The 23,043-nt window shown below is 38.4% G+C and overlaps 1 protein-coding gene across 4 annotated transcripts in view; it reads right to left on the reverse strand.

Moving 5' to 3' along the window:
- TPK1 (thiamin pyrophosphokinase 1) overlaps positions 1-23,043 on the reverse strand; it is a 325,030-nt gene that overhangs the window by 129,635 nt on the left and 172,352 nt on the right. For all 4 annotated transcript variants that reach the window (XM_005609478.4, XM_014739331.3, XM_023639892.2 and 1 more), the window contains one exon: positions 3,685-3,831. In XM_005609478.4, the coding sequence (XP_005609535.1) occupies positions 3,685-3,831 (147 nt within the window). The remainder of the gene's footprint in view (positions 1-3,684; positions 3,832-23,043) is intronic.

The following is a 23,043-nucleotide window of genomic DNA, read 5'->3' on the forward strand; positions in this document are numbered from 1 at the left end:
TCTTCTACATGCCAGAGGGTATGGTCTTGCAGGAGCTTTCCGCTCCATACTCTGTAGTAATTACTTTCTTAGGGTAAGGTAATTTTCTAATTGTTTCAATGCAACACATCAAAATTATCAGAGAGAGAATCTAGAGGGCATTGTGTTGGGGGATGCAGGCTATGCAAGTACACTTCATATGATCACCATGTTTGCAGAACTGGGGATTCTGCTTTAACTAACTAAAGTTTGATATATCCCACAAATGAAAAAAAATTAGATAATCATGTTCTTAGAAATGATGTAGGGTCATGATTCGAGACTTTCTCAACTTTCTCTGCCAGTTTGACAGAAACAACCTTCTGAGCTCACACAGTGTTTCCTCTCCCTGGGCCAGCGCCTTCCTTTCCTAGATCACCTTGCAGTGGAGCTGGGGCCATGTAACTGTGTTCCCATGGAAGGTGACACAAATCACGGCTGGGCTTGGCCTTTTAAAACATGTGGTGCCATTTTCTAGCATGCTTTTTTCCCTGCTGCTGCAACATGTTCCCATTAGTGTAGAAATAAAATGGAGGATGATGCCCAAACCACGCCAGATTTTCCATTAATGAGAAAAAAAAAACCTAATCTCATTTAAGCACCTGAGATTGGGGGGTTAATTGTAACTGCAACATAGACAGGGTAGAACCTGACTTATAGAAACAGTATGGTAGAGTAGAACCTTGAACAATTGAAAACAATAAAAAATGCTAGAAAAGAATTAAAAGGAATTGTTTAAAATTTAAAAACATCTGTTTTGTTTTGTTTTTTAAAGAATACTCAGATGCCAAAAACTAAGTTTTGATTGAAAAAGAATACCAAATATAACTTTCATCTTTTAAATATTTGGTGTTTACCAAATCCGATGAACCTGAGCTTTGGCTTCTAAGGCCTCCAAGGATGGAAGGTCCTCAGGAGATACAGCCCCAGGCCTACTCAAGGTGAGAGTGGAAAAGGAGATGGCACCACATAAGGCAGAGACTCTCAGTGCCAAGGTGAATAATATAACACTCCCACTGGACCCCTGGGAAACCTTGGCACTCCGGAGGTGACAAGAGAACAAGTCTCCCCTGAGCATTGGTAACCAGGATTCAGACTCCCAGCAGGATTAGCATCAGGACTCACACTGCCTAGATGGTCCAAAACAGTCTCAAACGAAATGTCCTAAGTGTTTAACACCTACAAATAACTGGGCAAGGAGTCCACCTGAAATTCTCCTCAGACTCACTTATAACCCACACGTCAGATAATTCCCACAGGCAAAGTTCCCAGAAATATGAGGTCATAGCCCCAAATCACAAAACACAGAAGGAATCAAGGTTACAAGCAGAAGTGAACATAAAAGATGAGTGACCTATAAAGACTGAAGATATTAGAATTATTATAGACTGTAAAGTAAGTACAACAATTATATTTTAAGAAAGACTTGAAAATGTGAGTAAAGGACAAGCATATAAGAAAGAAAAACTTGGTAGGACTTAAAAACTCACTGGATAGGTTTAGCAGAAAAACAGACACAGGAGAAGTGGAAGAGAAGTAGATTACAGAGGTGCTGAAGGACTTCTGAAAGCAGCCCAGAGAGATTAAGACATAGAAAATATGGAAGAGAAGTTTTGAGACATACATGATACAATTAGAGGATCTTATATACTTTTAACTGGAGTTGCAGAAGAAGGGAGAAAGAGAATAAGGCAGAAATATTTGAAAATATAATGGCTGAGAGGTTTCCAAACTGATGACAGACAGCCATCTGTAGATGGAAGAAATCCAGTGAACCCTAAGCTGAATACCTTTTAGGAAGTCAACAATTATACACATTATAGAAAGGTAGAGAACACCAAAAACAATGGAAAAATCTTAAGACTAGAAGTCATTTTTTAGATGTGTTTTTTTCTGTCAATCTTCCAGTTTTAGTTTTTAAAAATTATTTTACTGCGTCTTTGAGTAGTAATCTATTAACCAGAATATCTGCACAGAGACAAGTTAACACTAACTACTTTAGCTATCATACTATCAATTCAATACACACAATGAAGCTCAATGCTTCACAATGGTAGAAAGTTTCAAACTTCAGAAGTTGTTGAGAAATTAGGTATTTAACAAACCTGTAATCAGAAATCCAAAAGGCATGTCTGTGCACATCACACCACTAACTGAAATCTTTTCATGACTTCCCACCTATGGCTAAAAAAGTTTGCACTCCATTGCGTAGATTTCAAAGCTCTTCTCAAGCAGATCCTAACTAGTTTCCTAGACTTTCTGGCATTTGTCCACACTGCTGCACAGAATCACCTGCGGATCCTACAACATACCCTGCACTCCATCTTTCTTTAGCGGCTCTTTCTGGCTTGAATGACTTCCCATCACCTCCCACAGCCAACATCTACTCATCCTTAAAGATTCTGCTGAAATGTAAGCTCAATAGAATGTATATTCCATGAAAGCAAGGGGTTTTTGTCGGTTTTGTTGGTTGCTGTATTCCTGAAAACGTGCCTGGCATATGGCAGGTACTCAATAAATATTTGCTGAATTAATGAGTGCCTCTGGAAGCCTTTTTTTACCACACTTGTTACCAAATTACATAATCTTTTCACCATCTTTCTGTGCTAGCCTTTTAACATTGCTTTATGTTTATGTTTTTATAAATGACTCCTTTACTGGACATGTACTGAAGAGCAAAGATCATATATTACTATTTTTTTAATCTTCAACTGCCCGGTAGTGCAACAGGTAGCAGACATTCCGTAACTGTTTGTTGACTAAATAAATGGACAGTATGGAGTTTGAAAACCGAATTCTTCGGCCCCCACCTTCCACATCTCATAGGAAGTGTTCCAGAAAGCAACAAAGACAGGCAACGCAAAGAGGCAGAAAAAATGCAAAACTGGCTGAACAATGGTGAGCATGCATTACACCCACTGTATTAAGCAAACAACAATGTAGGTAATGACATGCTACAGACGGTGGCTAGCAGATGGGGCACAAGCTACACTGTAAGTAGTCCATTACAATGAGAGGTACAAAAGAAAAAAACTGTCCACTGTTTTCAAAAATATTACCAAATGATTATTTTTCAAGCTGAAATCTACCAATCAACCTTAGAAAACTTGTTTACTTAATAAGAATTCCGTTCTAAGCACTATATTGATAGAGAATTTCCTCGATGTTTACCATTGGAGATGAACGACACCATGATTAGAAATTTATTCTGGGGCAGTGAAATTAATAAGCAGGCAACTTACGAACAGTAAAAGGTAAAGATTTTCTTTTAAGTGCTTAACAAAATCAAATCCAGTTTCCAACTGTGACAAGAATGAAAATATATGAGAATACCATTTAAAATATTTGCCAAGCTTTGTGTTTCCTCTGTTGACATTTTTCTTAAGTGGCATTCATATTCAGCTGCTCAAAATGCAAAAGTGCTAACTTGAATTCTTAGTCAATTTAATTAAACGTTATAAGACTTTTTTTTCTGGGTGCAATAAAATGAAAACTTTGAGGCTTCTCCTCTACGTTTTTCCTCTTCAGTGACCTGAGGCTGCAGACTAAAGTCACCACAAGTCAGCAAACATGGTCAACTTCAATCATAGTTCAGACACAAACTGAGCTGATGTGTTCTCCTAGTCTACTCAAGTGTTAGAAGCTTTATCTTTATTCCTCACTTACCGGCTGGAGCAGGTAGATGAGAGATTCCTCTTGCATTATTATAATTGGCAAAGGAGTGATGCGAGTCACCTGGAACAGGGTGCTCACAGACGCCATGATCTGGTCAAAACGCCCAGCAAGTCCTCCCAATGTCACGATCACATCTACCTAAGAAAGGCAAAGTAAAACTGAGTCACATATTTAAAGAATTTTAAATAATTAAACAGCATCAAACCCCCAAATAGAACTTTCAATACTATACTTCACTTGATAAGCCATAAAGAAATGGTAGACATCATTTCTGTTGTTCAGATGAAGGAATTAAGTTACGTCTTCCAGGTCACATATTGGCAAGTGGCAGAGTCAGCTTTCAAGAACAACTCTTTCAGGGGGCTGGCCGTGTGGCGCAGCAATTAAGTTCGCATGTTCCACTTCTCAGTGGCCTGGGGTTTGCTGGTTCGGATCCCGGGTGCGGACATGGCACTGCTTGGCAAAACCCACACTGTGGTAGGCATCCCCTGCATAAAATCGAGGAAGATGGGCACAGATGCTAGCTCAGGGCCAGTCTACCTCAGCAAAAAGAGGAGGATTGGCAGTAGTTAGCTCAGGGCTAATCTTCCTCAAAAAAAAAAAAAAAAAAAACAACTCTTTCAGGTACAAATTTTAGGTTTTTTCCATCTGCCTATTCACCTGTAAAACTCTGTTTATGTGTTCCTCCCGTTTGAAATCTTCCCCGACTTCACAGTTGGTGCCTCTCCCATCCACCCCCATAGCATACCCGTGGGCACCTCCTTCATGATACACAGCACACAAGACTGAGCCTGTTTTACAGGTTAGCCATCCCACTAGAATGCAAGAATCTTTAGGACTCGGACTGTCTTTTTACTGAAACTCATTTTTATTTTCACATGTAAAAATCAGATAATAATAGCCAGGGTTGCCAAGAGGATTAAGCGAGGTATTGACACGATTTAATAAGTGTAAAGCATTTAGAACATGTTCCATAACATAGTGACTGCTTAAAAAATGTTAGATACTCTTCTACTTATTTTTATTACATTTACATTACTATGAATATTTTTATTATATATAGGATAATAGCATATATTATATTAATGTTACATATTATATAATTATATATTATTAATAAAATATATTACATTTTAATGTCATACATTGTTATTATATGCAGTTTGGTATGTTACTCTTTTCACTTAACACTTTAAAGAGAGCATTTCCTACAACTATAGTATAGTTTATTTAAATGTTCCCTGTTGTTGAATATATAGTTCCAGGAAGCTTATGTATAAAATGACTGTAATGCATTCCTTACACATAAGACAAGGGGTAAAGAAGGGTTGCAGGGAGGTGAAAGGGCTGGAGGAACAGTCTCCTCCCACATAAAGTAGTAGCTCATGGTCCTGAGGCAAAGGGAGAAAGAGGCACTGCCTCTTCTCTTGCCTCCTGCTCTCCTCGTGCTGGTCGGCTCAATCTTACAGTGTATCAGCATAGTCAAAGCCGCCATCCTGATGATGAAAGGAGGAGGACTGAGAGCTTAATTAAAATACTGTAAGAAAATCTTCCGTAAAATAAAAATTAGCAGTAGTAATCATTCTATCTAGAATTAAATAGAAATTGCTGGCCCTGACCCTGTGGCAGTTAAAGTTCTGTGCACTCCACTTCGGCGGTCGTGTTCTTGGGTTTGGATCCCAGGTGCGGACCTACTCCACTAACTAGCAATGCTGTGGCAGTGTCCCATGTACAAAAAAATAGAGGAAGATTGGTATACATGTTAGCTCAGGGTTAATCTTCCTCAAGCCAAATTGAAAAAAAAAAAAAAGAGGAAGACTGGCAACAGATGTTAGCTCAGGGCAAATCTTCCTTAGCAACAAAAAAAAAAAGAAAAGAAATTGTTTAAAAATAAGGAATATTTGGTATTTTGGTTTTAAAGTAGTACACTAAAAAAGCTTAGATAACGTTTAGTCCATGAAGAAAACATGATTTTAGAAGAATTGTTACGCAAGTATCAATTTAACCTGTTTAGTTCCTAGAGGAACAGTAAGTGGAATAAGCTCCATGAGGCCTAAGGCTGTGTTTCTCGGGTTCACTGGTTACAGCCCTGTACCCTGCATAGTGTCTAACACATACAGGACACTCAAGTGTTTGATGAATGAATAAGGGAAGACATCGCAAGAAAGGACTCGCCAGCCTAAGAAATAAATTAATGCCAAACTGTGGGATTATACAAATCAGAGTGGGGTTCCATAAAAACACAAAAAGTAAACTACAGAGAAGAACCTAAAAGTTTGAATGAGTTTCCTATTTCTGACCTTATCAGAGAGTAGGGAGAACGGGAATTTTTTCTTTGGACAAGATGCTTCAAGTCAAAGCTATATTATTTTAAGACAGGCACACCACCCATCTCTATAGGACCTAATACTATCTTGGAAGATCTGTCAAGAACTCTAAGAAGCAGATTTGGGGGCCCAGGAAGACCGTGCACCCTCGGTAACATGTATTCCTCTGAATACATAGGGGAAGACAGGGACATCTGCTAAATTTCAGAGGAAATGGGTAACTTGCATGCTTCTGTTTGGGTGTCAAGTCAAGAACGTGGCTTCTAAGCATGCTGAGGAGGCCTTATTGGTAAAGCCAGTCTAGACCAGTGGGGAAAGGCCAAGAAATTACATAGGACCTCAGAAAAACACAAAGAGAACTTGCTTTAAACTGAAGAGAAAGACATTAAAAGAAGTTATATGTGAAATATAAAGCAGAGAAAATTCTAAGGCTCTAGTAAAAAGCGCATGGCATATTCCTATCTACATAATCCTAAATTCATATCAGAAGCAGGGCCTGATGATAAAATAGTTTATTCATGATGCAGATTGCGGAATCCCTTTTTTTAGGTTCTCAATTCTTCATTACTATACTCTAAGCCTTGAGGGATCCCATAACCTTTAAGGCTGAAATTTAATCCCCGTCTTCTACAGTGGGAGATCATGATGAATACGCAGTATCTGTAAATCAGTCACTGAATTTTTCAGAATAAAGCAGCAGCAAGATTACTTCTCATCACGACTCATTTTCCCTCCAGGAAGTATTTAGCAAGACTGATTAAAAACATTACAGGATCAATGCCAGCTGCAGGTGGGGAGGGGACGAGGCAGCCCGGGACCGCTCTGCAGTTCTCCAGCTCTGGCTGTAAGTAGGACATCTGAGACTCACGGAGATAGAAGCAAGGAGACAGAGACCACTGCTGCCTATTTACAGAGGTTTTACAAGGCTAGATTTATGCCTTTAGGACAATAATGCCTCTGGGACAGGAGTGTTCAATCTGAAATAGACCATTTACAGACTGCCAGGGGGCCTTTTCTATGTGGATCCAAAGTCCTGTGCTTTTATTTCTAATACCACCCAGTGTACTGCAAATATTTAAAACTTTATATTTTCCTGATCACTTAACATCCCCACAAACAGCCTGTGAGCACCCAACCTACGTGTATCAGGATGATAAGGCTAGTCCCTGCCACAAGTTCCCCTTCTTGCCCTCTTCGGACTGTGACTTCGAGACATTTAAACACAACAGTGAAATCCTCTCTCCCATTTGCTTGTGCACCCCACCCTGACCTCCAATAAGGCACTTGCACATAGGTCCTCGCTCTTGCTCCAGCTCCCCCCAGTTTGGTTGAGTCTGCTCCCTGGACATTCCTCCCACACGGCTCCCACATGGCTTGCCTTGCCTCCCTCTCTAGGACCTGTGAGTACAACAGCCCTTTAATTCCATATGCCTCTCTGCGGTGATACTGTGTGTCTGCATGTGTCTGCATTGGATTGATCATCAAAAACTCCCAGTTTAAGGGGTCAGCCCTGTGGCCTAGTGGTTAAGTTCAGTGCACTCCACTTCAGCGGCCTGGGATCAGTTCCCCGGCACAGACCTACACCACTCACCAGCAGCCATGCAGTGGTGGCAACCCACATACAACATAGAGGAAGACTGGCATGGACGTTAGCTAAGGGTGAATCTTCCTCAAGTAAAAAGAGGAAGATTGGCAATGGATGTTAGGTTAGGGTGAATCTTCCTCAACATAAAAAAAAAACACTTCCCAATTTAAGTAACGTAATTATTCCTTACAACAAACCTAGTCACACTTTGTTACAGCTATTGATATACTTGTAACATCTCTTTCTAGAGAAGGCCTATGAATCACAGATGCCTGCTACAGTGTTCCCAACACAGTAGACAACAATTACTTATTGAGCTTCCCCTAAGCGTATAAAGCCTCAGGAAAAATTGAACAAATCATCAGAGAGGCAAGAAGCTAATTATTAGGCTGAGTTAATATCATCTAATTCCTACAAAATAGTACTTCCCTCCTTGGCAAGGGATCCAATAGTTAGTGGCTTCTGAAAAGACTAGCTTACTTCACATTTGTCATCTCAGGCAATATTTATTGATCACTTACCATGTGTTAGGCACTACTCTAAACACTTAGGATGTATCAGTAAAAAAGACAAAAACTCCTGCCTTCGTGAAGTTGACACTCAAATGGAGGATAATACAAAATTGATAAAAATAAAAATCTGTATATTAGTCAGAATGCAAAAAGGTCGTAAGTGCGAAGGAGAAAAACAGAGTAGGCGGGAGGTCAAAAATGCCAGGCTACATTGACAGAGTCTCTGAATAGCAGCAAAGATCTGAAGGAGATGAGGGAGCTGGCCAGTATAGGGATACCTGTGGCACATGCTTCAGAGAACAGACGGTATTGGGGTCCCGAACCAGTAACATGGCCCCTGGCATTTTCAAAGAGTATTAGAAGGCTAGTTGCTAGAACTGAATGAGAAATTAGTAGGAGGAATAGGAGAAATCAGAGTAAAATCTAAGTGCTAGATTTGTATAGAGCTTTGTGAAACCACCGTAAAGTCCGTGACTTTTATTAGCATTAAATGGGGAGCTACTTGAGCAAGGGAGTGACACGATCTATATATTTTAAAAAGTCACCATGCTGGGTGTGTTGAGAATAAACTGTAGGGAGGCAAAGAAGAAAGCCAAGAGACCACTAAGAAATTATCATAGGAATACAGACAAGAGGTAAGTTTGCTGGTCCCTATCACTCCATCAAAAACTATTACCAGTGGCATCCTCTTTGCACAATCTGATGGTCAATTCTCACTTCTGGTATTATTTGATCAGTAATATCTGACCAACTCATTCTTACCTCCTCCCAGATACAGTCTCTTCCGGGAAGATGGGCTTCCAGCAAACCATATTCTCTTGATCCCACTGGTTGCTTCTTCTCAGTCTCCTTTGCCAACCTGTTAACTCTGGAGTGGCCCAGGGCAAAGTCCTCGACTCTCTTCTCTCCCCTACCATTGCATTCCCTCCCTTGGTGTTCACACGCAGCCTTGTAGCTTTAAATACCATCTATGTCAACACTTCCTAAATACGTATCCCCAGTCCAGACCTCTCTCCTGAACTCCAAGCTCATATATCCAATTGCTTACTTGACATCTGCATTTGGATATCCAACAGAGATCTTAAAGTTAACCTCATCTTTCCCCTACTCGTGTTCTCCCATTGTCTTCTGCATATCAGTTGCTCCAACCAAAATCCCAGAGTCATCCCTAACTCCTCTCTTTCTCTTATACCCCTTATTTATTCTCTCAGGAAATTCTATTGGCTCTGCTTTCCATACGTACTTCTCACTACCCACAACCAAAGCTCAAGACACCAAAATCCGTCAGGGAGTGTGAGCCACCATTATATCTCACTTGAAATACTACCGTAGCCTCCAAAAGGTCTTTCCGCTTCTGCTCTTATTTCCCTATAAACCATTCTCAATGCAGTATCAAAAATAATCCTCTTCAAGTGGAAATCGGAGTTTGACATTCTTCTGCTCAAAATCCTCCTATCATTTCCCAATGTTTTTTTATTAGGACTTACAAAGTCCTGCCTTATTTGTTATCCAGGCATCTTTCTGACCTCACCTTCTATATCTCTTCTCTTCCTGCTTTCTGCTCCAGCCATGCTCCCTTCATTCTTTCTATTTCTTGAATATGCCAGAGTTCCTCCCACTTCAAGGACTCTGCATTTGCTGTTATTTCTGCCTAGAATGCCATTATCCCCGATATTCACATGGCCAGCTTCTTTACTTCCTTCACTGGTCATCTCTCTAAAAACTTCCCCTCTTCCATGCCAACAGTTCATATCCCCATTATCTGATTTGAATTCTCTCCAAAGCACCTCTTATTATCTAATATTGTGCTAAATATTTTACTTATTTAATGTGCCCTATTACTTGTCATTCCAGTTAAACTAAAAGCCACATGATGGCAGAGATATTCCATCTCTAGTGCTTAGACTGCAGCATGGTACACAATAGGTGTTCGATAAATATTTGTTGAATAAATGAAAGAAGGAAACAAGGGTTGAAGGATAGCAAAAAAGATGGTTAATGCATCAGAGTGCTGGTTGAAGAACTGTTGGAGTTGTGGTCCAAGAGAGTGAGTCAAATGCTTAAAATAGACATTATGGAGGGCTGACAAATCTTGTTATAGACAAGAGCTAGGTGTGTTCATAGAATTGAGTAATTGAGGTCAAGAGGTAAACAAGATAACGAGCTGAACAAGGGGATAAGTTCAAGGAAACAAGAGATCGTTGTATTGGAAGGTTCACTCAAGCATATATTGAATTTACCATGAATTAAGACAGTAGTGTTGAAAAAAGTATCGGTGACCTAGATGTTAACTTGATGAAGACATGAAGGGAAATGAACAGGACTATAACAATGAGGACTACAGCAATGAGCGATAAGGGTGATATAATCTGATGACAGGAGATTCAGAGCTGGAGTTTTTAGGGGAGAAGAAGAGCGGAATACAACAGCAGCGTCCAATGCAAATATAATGAGAGACATATGCAATTCTAAATCTTCTTGTAGTTACATGTAAAAAAAAAGAGGTCAAACTTTAAAAATATATTTTAGTGCAATATATCTAAAATATCATTTTAACATGTAATCTGTAATAAAAATATTGGCATGTTGCAAAACTGTATAATCACGTGAAGAATAAAATTGGACTCATACCACTCATAAAAAATAACTTGCAATGGAGTAAAGACTTAAATATAAGACTTGAAACTGTAAAACTCCTAGGAGAAAACACAGGGGAAAAGCTCCTTGACATTGTTCTTGGCAACCATTTTTTAGGTATGACACCAAAAGCACAAGCAACAAAAGCAAAAGTAAGTAAGTGGGACTACATCAAACTAAAAAGCTTCTGCACAGCAAAAGAAACAATCAACAAAATGAAAAGGCAACCTATGGAATGGGAGAAAATATTTGCAAATCATCTATCAGATAAGAGGTTAATATCCAAAATATATAAGGAACTCATATAACTCAATAGGCAAAAAATAAACAATTTGGTTAAAAAATAAGCAGAGGAGCTGAACAGACACTTCCTAAAGAAGACATACAAATCAATCACCAACAAGTACGTGAAAAGATGCTCAACACTAACCATCAGGGAAACGCAGATTAAAACCACAATGAAATATCACCTCACACCTGATAGAATGGCTATTATCAAAAAGGTAAGAAATATAACAAGTGTTGGTCAGGATGTGGGGAAAAATGAACCCTTGTACACTGTTGGTTGGAATGTAAATTGGTGCAGCCACTATGGAAAAAAGTATGGAGGTTCCTCAAGAAATAAAAATAGAAATACCATACGATGCAGCAATCCCACTTCTGGGTACATATCAAAAAAAAAAATGAAATCAGGATCTTGAGGACATATCTGCACTCCCATATCCATTGCAGCATATTCACAACAGCCAAGATATGGAAACAAGATAAGTGTCCATCAACAGATGAATGATAAAGAAGATGTGGTATATATCTATTGTGATATACATCTATATATCCATATATTTCTATATACACATACACACAGAATCGAATATTATTCAGCCATAAGAAAAAAGAAAATTCTGCCATCTAGACTACATGGATGGACCATGAGGGCATAATGCTAAGCGAAATAAATCAGAAAAAGACAAATACTATAGGATCTCACTTATATATGGAATCTAAAAAAGCCATACTCATAGAAACAGAGAGTAGAACAGCGGTTGCCAGGGGCTGAGTGGTGGGGGAAATGGAGACATGTTGGTCAAAAGGTACAAACTCTCAGTTATAAGATGAATAAGCTCTGGGGGTCTAACGTACTGCATGGTGACTATAGTTAACAATACTGTATTATATACTTGAAAGCTGCTAAAAAAGTAAATCTTAAATGACCTCACCACACCACACACAAAAAAAGTCAATTATGTGAGGTGATGGAAGTATTAACTAACTCTATTATGGTGATCGTTTTGCAATATCTATGTGTACCAAATCACCATGTTGTACACTTTAAAATTACCTGATGCTACATGTCAATTACATCTCCATAAAGCAGGAAAAAATATAGAGATATTTTAGAAATACTTTACATTTTTTTCACACTTGGTCTCCAAAGGCCTCAATATCTTTCCCACTAAGAGCACATCTCAATTTGAACTAGCTACATTTCAAGTGCTCACGTGGCTATTGGCTAGAGTTTTGGACAGCACAGATGTAGAAACAGCAAAAAAGCAGTGAAGACACCTACTCCTACCACCAGGGCCCATTCTAGAAAAATCATGGGAGAAAAAACAAACAAAACAGCAGCACTACTATGGCTGCAGAGAATTGCTGTCCTTAGAGAAAAGCCCAGTTAATGCTAGAGTCAGATAAACAGACATTGCGAATATAGGGGACCGTAGCGAGGATGGATCACGAACTTCAGAGGGCACCAAAAGGGAGCGTGCACATATTCTCCAGCAAGTGTATTTATTTTTTAATATGCTTACCATTCCCTAAAGAATGGAAGGTAGTCTCAGAGGCTAACATGTTTTCTATTGGTTGTGATGCATCAAGAATTCAGTGTTTACAATTCTAAAAAGTGAGTATTTTAAATAATGTATTGTGCACACATACCCACAAGTACCCAGCACATAATATATCTATTATGCCATATTTTGTACTATATAAAATGTAAGAAATCCATTTCTATCTGGTTTCTATACATTTCCTACACTCAAATCAGGGTATCTTATATGCACCTTTTTTTGTTAGCAATGGGGAGTAGTAGGAATAAGGGTTGCCTTTAGCTCTTCATATGCAATCATGTCTAGCAAAAGGAACCCTGAAACCCCGGGTTAATACATTGGAAATCTGACTACATATAATGTGGTCTATTTACCCCTTTAATAGCCATGTAACCACATACAAGTTACATGACCTCCTTGTGACTTAGTTGGCTCATCTATAAAGGAAGGGGGGGTGGACTAAATTCACTAACATATTTTTCAAGATTCTTTTTACTTTTAACAGTCCACGTAAAGGTCTCTGGTTTACACCATAACAGGTTAAACAATAATCGTGTCTATTCTGTTTAGAAAATAAATGAAAAACTAGGCTTTGTGTTATTTGCCTTAATAGAATTATGACAAGACTGGCTGAGGGATATGTAACACCAAAAGGAGAAGTAATTGCATTTTTCTATGATGGCAATAAAAACCCTTCAGTAAACAAATGACATGTTTTTCTCCATTTGTCCTCCAAAAAACTTAGATACAGCAGGCATGAAGTCTATAGCAGGGACAGTGGCTGTCAGCATATTTTAATTACATTTATTTCCCATAAATTGAATTCTGGAGATGCATAAATGGACAATTTCTTTGTGGCTCTCCCTGATAGATAGGGTGACCATCCAAGTTAACATTCAAACTGAGACACTTTTAAAAGTAAAGGGAGACATTATAAATAATTACACCAAGAATACAGGCATAAACTGGGACTATCCCATGTAAACCAAAACACACGTTTACCCTACTGTTTGAGAATTACAACATTAACACAGCCAACTTAAAATTAAAAACTAGGGTCACAAAAAATTTAGACATTATTCTTAAGCTCCTCTTAACTTTCAAAGATCCGCACTGCACTACAGTTGGGCTTGAACAGTAGGATGCAATTCCTTGGTCCAAATATTAGATGCTCTAATTTAAAGATGGAAGACCCAACTCAAGCTACAAAGAAAAGAGTCAGATCAAGACAGAGCAAAAAGAAACTGACAAAAAACCAGCAATATCAAATATGTTTTAATAAGCCTATAAAATAATTCCAGTGACCGATGTGAAGAACAATGAGACACCAGAGAAATTAAAGTCCTCAGATTTTATGGTATCAGAATATACTGTACTGACAAGCACGGAATACACCTGGCTGGATCTTGGCAGTTTGTGGAAACAACACTATGGGGATCCCATTTAAATTTCAAGCAGGCCCAAGGAGTCACGGTTTAACGTAAGTCTGTTTGGGCAGCATAACGAGGCTTCTGTTCACAGATGAGAAGTCTAAGAAAATTCAGGATTTTTCTAAAATAATTCCTACTCCATCCTCCCCGCTGCAGCCTTAATTGAGGCATCATCATTCTTACCTGGATAACCCCAGTGGCCTCCTTCCTGGGCTTCTATAACCAAGCCATCTTCCACTTGATTATGAGAGGAAGCTTTCTACATCTCAAATCTGATCATGCCAATGTTCTCCTTAAAATCAAGCATCGGCTTTCCAGAATCTACAAGATAAAGTCCAATCTCCTCCATAGTCACCTCCTCAACTTCCAGCCCATGTACATTCTAGAAATGCTTTAGTTCTCAGAAGACAACACAAGATTTCAAATCTCAGTGCCTGGACCGTCCCCTTTACTCTCCCTCCCTGTAAAGGGTGTGATTCCTGTATTTTCAAAGGATGCCCACCTCCACTTCCTAAAAAAAATAAACCTGTTTGAACAGTGTTTTTATCCAACTTTGTCAAATTGTAAATATGTTGTTATTAAGAAACGTCATAAAGTTTACACAAAACTTGTTTTTGAATATGCTATTTTAAAGAAAAGTTAAAAAAAAAAAAAAGAATGCAGAGAGGGGGCATATTTATACCTGAAAAGTGAGCAATGTATACAAACCTGTTAGCATTTGAGAGAAAGCTATGGAGGCAAGCATAGCGATCCAGGCTAAGACACCCGACTGCTATCAACCATGGTAAAGCTTTTAGCATAAAAGCTCAGGCAGCTCATACCCTCACTGACCATCGGGAACTTATTCTGTCCCTGTGCCTCTCTGGAGAGCTCAGCCGAGGGACTCCAACCTCCCAGTGCAGAATGTAAGAAACTTGCTGGCAGAGGCCCCTGACACTGGCTGCAAGTCAGCAATGGAGGAGGCCAGGAGGGACTGACCCTCCCAATAAGGCTGTGTGTGTGTGGTCCCCTCTCTGCTAGTTCATTCTGTTGGCTTGTGAAAGGAAAAAGGTATAAGTATTGCACTAACCAAGTGTGTATATGTGATTAGTACTTTCAGTGTTAGTGGCCCTTTGATATCCCAAACCTAAGAATTTTACCTTTAAGCTTGAATCTTCAGAATAAAACACTCCCCTTTTCTGGTTAGCTCCTATTCTACCTTCCAGACAAAGCTGAGTCACCACCTGCATGAGGAGAGTCTACACTGGAGAAAGTTCACTTCCACAGGCTTCTCACCTGTCTGATCACACCTGTACTAAAGCACTATCGACAATGTATCAGGATAATCTGCTTACAAGGGCATCCACTCCAAAGGCCACGAATTCTTAGAGTCAGAAACCGCATCTCATGTAGTTGCATTTCTCAACCTCCAACACTTAGCCGAGCGGCCTGCATGCACGTAACAGATGTGTGTTAGTTGAACGGTTGCCATGTTTATGCTTTGTCTTTGGCAAACAAAAAGAAGAGCAGTCATCATCAAGTATATATTTTAAGTCTATTTTCTAAGGTCCCTATTTCTTTCTCAGACTCTTGATGAGGACAACGACTAAAGAGTTATTCTTCAAAGAATCCTATTATTAATTCTTTCATTACTGTCATTAGAATTTCCACCCTCCAACTCAGCTTTCATACATTACACTATTTTTCTAAATTTTTCTAAATTATCAAGATAGTTCAGAAAATGGATTATTACCATTATCTGTGGTTCAAAATTCAAATCTTTATCTAGAGATTAAAGATTCTTCATATGTTGACCCCACACAATGTTTCTAACACTGACGGCTGCTGTGACCACTTCTTGTCCTTTGAACTTTTACTGAACATACTGTTTGAGTTTTTCTTTGTTTACCCTCAGAGTGTCATTAAGAATCCCTGAAAACTCTTTAATTTCAGGTACCCTGGTCATGACTGAGTATAGGACAATGACTGAGCTCATTCCCAGAACGATGAAATGCTTTTTTGATTTACCCTGGGCAAGGTTTTGAATGTTTTAGTTCAACATTTCAAGCCTGGTTGTAATAACAGTGCTGTCTTTCCTCACAGATCTGTCCTGATTAATAATATTTCCTTGATTAACTGGATGAAAGGTTCTCAAGCCATATCACTGAGCTCCCTGGGGACGGGACATCTTTTCCATATAAACAAAACCACAGTGTGATATATATATAAAGGTGGAAATTTGTTATTTTTCCTTCCCATGTAAGTACACCAAGGATGGCAAGAGTGAATTTGCATTTATTTACATTTCTCTATATCAGGAAGTGAGCGCCAAGGAGAACTGAATAGAATAAATAAAACACACACTCATAGGGTTTTTATACATGATCTTATTCTATTATCTCTGCTGAAAATTAAATTCTTTGAAGAGTCAGGAATATATTTATGAGTAAGTAAAATTACATAAAATCACAGTCTGTATAAAGAAATAACGTGAATATTATAAAATTTACTAGGGGTGATTATGGTCTCCAAACCTCTCACACTGTCAGGATATGAAGATATTTCTAGGGAAAAGGAATTCGAAACCATTCCTTTTGAATTACGACGGTCAAGAGAAATGGAAAAATACATTATTTGTGGTTTGGAACACTCAAAATACCTAGCATAGCATTTTCAGTGCAGTTGGTAATTAGCGTAAAATGATGAAGGAAATTATGACTTATATCACATTCTGAAACAACTGGCTATTTGGAAGTGGAGTTTGAAAGAATATTACAATTTGTGTTACATAAATGTTGTTCATACAATCTAAACAATTCCTACGTAGATGAACAAAAAAATTCATATCTTCCTTTTTGACCATCCTACTCAAAAAGCACCAGATATTTCTTGCTCTGGCTAAAAACTTTCTAGCATGTATGATGTCATACTACAGCTGAGCATTTGAAAGAGCATCAAACTGTCATTTTTCCCATTCTGCAGAAACTGGGCTGTGAAGCACTAGGAAACGGAATCTGTATCCTCTTTCTTTAGTCATTACCTCCACTGAGAAAGTTGAAGGGAGACAGATAATTTTCCAAACCTTTTTGCAAACAGACTGACTTTGGTAAGAGAGGCTTTGGTCCCAGAAGATTAGTATTCTACACTTGTGATCATTTTTAATAGCAATTATCCTCTCTTGCATCATCATGATTCATTTTCACCCAACATATTTCTTGCTTTGCTTCAGCCATAAAATAAGTTTTTGCTGCATATTCTTGTCCAAAGTGATAAATGAAACTCTTGGTTCCCATGTCTAAACGGATTAGATTCAGCTATCTGTAGTACTTTGGGTGCATTATTTTCACAAGGTTTAGTGGTATAAAACTCTCTGCATTTTTTATTGACCAGTTTATAATAGCTGGCTATCAGACTTGCTGTAGTGCAATCCTTAGGTTTTGCATCTGGTGCAATACAAACAGTTTACATTAATTATCCCCTTCCTACCTTCTGGGAAAATAGAGAACATTTTAGTGCAAATTTTGCAGTTGGTCATTAACGCTCTGGTTTCTAGATTTGCACTGGACCATTCTATAATGCCAAGTGAGAATGGTAAAACTGTTACTGCAGTGACATTAGTTACTTCAAGCTTATTTCTTGCAGTGTAGTAAGTTTGCTCCAGCTAATCATGTATACACAGTCGCTGATCACCTCATCATCCTCAGATTTACCTCAGCTATAAGCAAGCTATTTGCTGTTTTGCCAAATATATTCTACATCCATGAGCACAATAGTAAACTGAGTGCAATGTGGGATAAAATATTTGTTCAATAATTTTTTCCTTTCTGAAATAATTTCCTTTATTTTTATGGATGCTTAAAAATAAGAATCTTGAGGGTAAATTTTATAGGCATCTAAAATTTCTAGTAGAAATGGATGAGGAAACAGAACCAAAATGTAATCAGCATACTTTGAATTCTTATTTCCTAATATGTTTCAAAATATCTTGATCCAGCTGTTCATACTGGGAATTACACGCATTCACATATGTGTTGATTGGGGAAAGTTCACAGCGGATACAGGAAAGAAGCTGGTATCATCTTATTTTCTATACTCATCTTATACTCTATGCACCTGGATTTTAGTATGCTTCTTGCTTTCATGGACCAACACATTGACCATGGAATGCATTGACCATGGACCTGCTGCTGGAAAAATAGAAAGTCATGGAAGCAGAAAGACATCTACATCCAGCTACTAAAAGAGAAGAAGGATGCAAAGTGAATACTATAGGATTCCATCTTCTCCTCTGATTTCAACAGAACTTTCTGAGATATCCAGGCTCATCACCTAACACAAAGAATGTATTTCTATGTATATATCTCTCTTCTCCTGATTACTTAACTACCACTGAAAATATACTGATCTGATATACACATTCCTGTGATAAGCAGTAACATCGTTTCAGTTCTTCAGTCATGACTTAAACTATAAGCAAATAGGGGCTGGCCTCATGGCTGAGTGGTTAAGTTTGCGCGCTCTGCTGCAGGCAGCCCAGTGTTTCGTTGGTTCGAATCCTGGGAGTGGACATAGCACTGCTCATCAAACCACGCTGAGGTGGCGTCCCACATGCCACAACTGGAAGGACCCACAACGAAGAATGTACAACTACGTACCAGGGGGCTTTGGGGAGAAAAAAGGAAAAAAAATAAAATCTAAAAAAAAAAAAAAAAAAAACTATAAGCAAATAATTTCTTAAAAATATAGATACTATCATCATAAACAATCATAATTACGGATGTAGGTACTGCCACATGTAGTATGTTTTGCTAAGGGATATGCAGAATGAGAAAGAGAAATTTGATAATCTACTAAGCAATTTCAGGATGTTCTATTCTATGTGCAGTATTCTCACAGAAGTCCTCAAGACACAGTTCCTCCTCCCTCTGCAGTTTCTGTATCTTCACAATACAGTAACTCAAAATAAAATAGCTCTTTTCATCTAAGGTCAGCATTTCCTCTGCAGAAGAACATCCCACCAACCCTATCTGTAGTTCTTTGCATTAATAAGAAATTTTATCTGGCAAGTGAATCATCAACTGACATTCCTGGTAAGCAGATAAACTTAACCCTTGTCCCAGGGCCTATAAAAGCAGCCTCTCCTCTGGCGGGGATGGATCAGGCTGCCACAGCCTCTAAGGCAGTCAGCTTTTTATATCCGTAGCAACATCTCCTGAGTCACTTCAAACCACTGGGAGTATCCATTTTCTCTAGTTCCCCAGCACTTAAGAAAGATTTCTGGTCTCTAAGAAGGAATTTCTCTTTTGAAGGATTCTCCAAAATGACCTAGGAAATAGCCTGCTTGTTCACTCGTCCGCAAATATTTTTCTTCTCCTTGCTTCCTCGTCTGATATTTCACTTGTACAGCATTTGTTCCAGAACCTGAATGTGGAAGTAGTTACTCTGGCACTCAACAAAGAGAACACTGTTGACTACATACTAAAAATCAAGAGGTGATTTGTGTAGACAAACTTACGTATAGCTGAATATCTGTGTGTCTGTGTGTCTGTGTCTGTGTGTGTGTGTGTGTGTGTGTGTGTGTGTGTACATCATGTTGCTTTCTAGAATCTCAGAAAAGTTATCAATTTAAGTTTACAACACCTCTTTAAGGTAGATAGGCACAGGCAAGAAGGTCGAGAAACTTGTCGTAAAAGTCTTACATTGCGTCAGCTACAGAGATGATGTTGGAATTGTACGGTATTGCTATCAGTATTCCTTCAAGGAAGTTGGCAAGATTTATTCTTATCAAGTTTGCAGTGGTGATGGCTAATGAGACAACCCCTATATGCCCTCATTTTTTAGCTCTCGACTTTCACAAGTAACTTAAAACTTGGAAAAAGAAGTAGGTCCCAGAAGTTATAAAATACCAATTAATGAAATGGAAAGAAGATATCATATGAACCGTACTATTTTTAATTACACACAATGGGCATCCCCTGCCTGAGAAAATGAAGAGGAAAATCGCAGGTACACATATGATCAAATAACAGCGGATCTCACCACGTACTGTGAAAACCAAAAAATTTTCAATTCTAATGCGACAGAGCTGGGGCAGTGGAACAAGCCTTGTTAAAGTTAAAGCAGATTACTCAAAAAAGTTTGCCAACATTTGATAAAAAGGTTTGCAAAGAAAGGATTTCCTCTTATATTTACATATTCAATCTCAATAAATATTTATGGAGTGCCCACAATGTGCCAGGTATTGTTTTCGGTGCTGGGGATATTGCAGACAATGAACATGCACAATTCCCTGCCCACACGAAGTTTACATTCCAGTGAGTGAAGACGTAATAGAAACAAATACCCTAAATACATCATATAGAGAAAATCAAGCAGGGAAGGGTATCGGACTGCTGAGCCAAGAGATGGGAGAGGAGCTGGGGCGACAGGTGCTATTTTAAATAAAGTGGTCACGGAAGGCCTCACTGATACAAGCTGCAATTTCAATAAAAAAGAAAATCACATTCCATTTTCTCAAAGGAAAAGTTAAAAGGTGAAATAGAGAAGGGTTCTATATGAATAATTATTAACAAACAAAGTGGAGTCTATTCTGCAGAGGCAAGTTAAAGCATTTCTTATAGTCTGGATTATTCTACACTTACCTGTACTTGTCTCCTCTATTAGACTGGAGACTACTTGAGGCTGCGGATTTAGTCCCCTAATTATAGCATAATGACTTAGCAGACAGGTACTAGATAAAAATTTGTTAAATTGATTGGAAAAAGATCCCCAGTAGCTTCCATAGTCCATCTACGGGGAGAAAGTACACCTTTGGACTCTAAAGTACACTTCTGACTAATCTCGGAGTAATACATCCCTCGGTGAGCATCAGGCACACAACGGCCATCGCAGGGCTGGAGAGGCTGGAGAGGCTGGAGCACATCTCCCTCATCTCCCTCCATCCAGGCACGGTGCAAACAGCGGTTAGCTGAGGTGCAACTCACCTCCCTGTTGGATTCCACTACTAAACGTACAGATGCCATTCTCGCTGGGTCCCTGGGAATAGGGGAAGTTGAAGACCTCCCCAGAAAACACTTCCATGTGTAAGGAGTACTCCATTTAATCCAAGGTTCTGATATTAACACAATTCTTGTAAAATTAGAGTATGTCCAAAAGAAAGATGCTAGAATGTTAACTTGACTTATTGTGGTGATCATTTTGCAATATATACAAATATCGAATCATTATGTTGTACACAGGAAACTAATAAAATGTTGTATGTCAATTATACCTCAAAGAGTCACTCCTGATAAAATCACATCTGGTGCCAGTTCTGTCTTTGACTGAGTCCTACCACACTTTGTAGTAGATCTCTTGGGGAACTGGGAAGCGTGAGGACTTGGGCTGTCACTATAGTTTAAACACCATCACGGGCCCAGCTAAGATGCTCAAGCAGGCACAGTCTTCACGTAAAATAGTTGCCTAAACATGCACCAGAGACTTGCAATTTAAACTTGTTGAGGAAACACATTAAAGGTGAGAGAGTTTATAAAAAGGTATTTCGATCTGCCTAAGTGCTAAGGAGTACTTGCCTTTTTCTTCTATATTACTGTGAGTCATGTCAAAAAGGTTATTACATCATTCCACAGTCATAGCATATTTGAAACAGTGAATACATTTTTTTCAAGTCAACTTTTTCATTTTGGAATAATTCTAGATTTAGTAAAAAGTTGCAAAGACAGTACAGAAAGTATATCCTTCATCAGGCTCCTGCCAATGTTAACATCTTATATAACCAAGGTACATTTGTCACAACTAAGACTGACACTGCCACACTGCTATTAACTAAACTCTGGACTCAATTCACATTTCACCAGTTTTTCCACGAATGTCCTTTTCCTGTGTCAGGATATAAATCAGAATACCACATTGCATTTAGTTTTCATGTCTCTTTCATCTCTGGTTTGTGGCAGTTTCTCAATCTTTCCTTGCTTTTCAGGACCTTGAAAATGTAATTAGTGTAATTTGGTCAGCTATTCTGTAGAATAATCTTCAATTTGGATTTCTCTGATTTATTTTAAAGATTAAACTGGGATTACAGGTTTTAGGGAGGAACTCTAGAACTGTCCGTCTCACCCTATATCTATCTTGAGGGTTATGAGCTATCAACCTGCACTATCACTAATGATATTAACTCTGATTACTTGATTAACTAATCAGATTAATTAATCTGATTAATTAAGTAAGTAATCTGCCAGGTTTCTGTACTGTAAAGGTAGTATTTATCCCTTTCCAGAATACATGTTTACACACACAACAGAGTGACTCTATTTGCTTTAGATGAGATGGGAATCTTGCCTAAGACATCAGCTCGGGAGAGCAGGCTGCGCTGAAGACGCCGGAGGACTTGGAAGATACTTCCCAGAGCACTCTCTCGTTCCCCCTGCAACCCTACGGGTCAGATCTTACTATACTGATGAGTAATTACTCCAATCAGATACAGTCAGTCTTAAATTTGATTTTTAAGTGAGGAGCAAGAATATTTAGTACAAACATAAAACAAAGCCATTGGTCCATTACAAAACAACAAGGTATACCTAACCCCAATACTCATAATTAGTGGATATAAATAAATACTCTAAAACTCATAGTATTTGCAGATGTAGAAACATAATGTATCTACCTGAGAAATGCCATGAAGGAATTAAGTAGAAAGACCAATATTCCTTACGAAAGTCCTAATCATCAATAGCCAAGAACTCCAACTCAGATACAAATACATAGAAACTATCTTAATACATATAAATCACAATTCAATACCTGCTCAGGCTACTAAAAGAATTTTAAAAACCTTAATATAATATGTAATAATCCTATAGTCTTTATGTAGTATTTAATTTGTAGTTATAAAATTGCTTAAAAAACAACATACTATAAATGGGCTAAATGTACTGAAGTTTTAGCAAATAAAACTAGAAAAAGTTTGAATCTACACAAATACAGTGTGAAATTAATGGCAAATTTTCTGTCCAAATTTCGTCTAATACAAAGACTGTGTTTAAAATATCAGAAACT

The sequence above is a fragment of the Equus caballus genome, chromosome 4 (assembly GCF_041296265.1).
Source record: "Equus caballus isolate H_3958 breed thoroughbred chromosome 4, TB-T2T, whole genome shotgun sequence".
Lineage (NCBI taxonomy): Eukaryota > Metazoa > Chordata > Mammalia > Perissodactyla > Equidae > Equus > Equus caballus.